Source organism: Tasmannia lanceolata, unplaced genomic scaffold (genome assembly GCF_043159265.1).
Source record: "Tasmannia lanceolata isolate RefF3 unplaced genomic scaffold, GAP_Taslan_0.1 ptg000012l, whole genome shotgun sequence".
NCBI classification, from domain to species: Eukaryota; Viridiplantae; Streptophyta; class Magnoliopsida; order Canellales; family Winteraceae; genus Tasmannia; species Tasmannia lanceolata.
In genome coordinates, this window is record NW_027518689.1 from 10,801,149 (window position 1) to 10,802,124 (window position 976).

Here is a 976-nt window from a genome sequence, read left to right on the forward strand (position 1 = left end):
CCCAATTGAAGATGATGAAGAAATTAACCCTCAAAATAATAAGATAATCAATGATATTGTTGAGTCATTAGAGAATGTCAATCTAGAAGAAAATCTTGAAAGTAGACCCCCAAGTGAAGAAGAATTACAAAATTTAGACAAAGGAAAAAGAATGTTAATTGATCATCCTACTACCCAAATCATAGGATAAACATCTGAAGGAGTTAAGACTAGACCACATTATAGGAATATGTGTAATTTTCAAGCCTTTATATCCCAAATAGAGCCCAAATCGATTAAAGAGGCTGAACTTGATGAATTTTGGTTGATTGCTATGCAAGAGGAACTTAGCCAAGTTGAAAGGAATAAGGTTTGGAAGCTAGTTCCTAGACCTAGAGATCACCCCGTTATTGGAACTAGGTGGGTATATAGAAGCAAGCTAGATGAGCATGGGGATATCCAAAGAAACAAAGCTAGATTGGTCGCCCAAGGCTTCAATCAAGAAGAAGGTATTGATTATGATGAGACCTTTGCACCAGTTGCTCGATTAGAATCCATTAGAATGCTTCTTGCATTTGCTTGTCATAAGGAATTCAAGCTAGATCAAATGGATGTCAAGAGTGCCTTCCTAAATGGGTACATTTTGGAGGAAGTTTATGTTGAGCAACCTCCCTGCTTTGAAGATTTTAAAAACCCAGATTATGTCTAGGTTGGATAAAGCCCTATATGGTTTAAAGCAAGCACCTCGAGCATGGTATGATAGGCTTAGCTCATTCCTATTAGACAAAGGCTTTGAAATGGGTAAGTGGATACGACCTTATTCATAAAGAGAAAAGGAATTGACATACTCATTGTGCAGATATATGTATATGATATCATCTTTGGATCTACAGATGAGAGTATGTGTGAGGATTTTGCCCAATCAATGCAAAGTGAGTATGAAATGAGCATGATGGGTGAACTCAAATATATTCTAGGTCTTCAAATTCACCAATTG

General features: G+C 36.7%; 1 protein-coding gene across 1 annotated transcript; it reads left to right on the forward strand.

The window, feature by feature from the left end:
* Window positions 1-229: 229 nt before the first annotated feature.
* Window positions 230-688, forward strand: LOC143888532 (putative mitochondrial protein AtMg00820). The gene has a single exon (XM_077392985.1). It carries the CDS (start codon window positions 230-232, stop codon window positions 686-688), a length of 459 nt encoding a protein of 152 aa, XP_077249100.1.
* The last annotated feature ends 288 nt before the right edge of the window (window positions 689-976 follow it).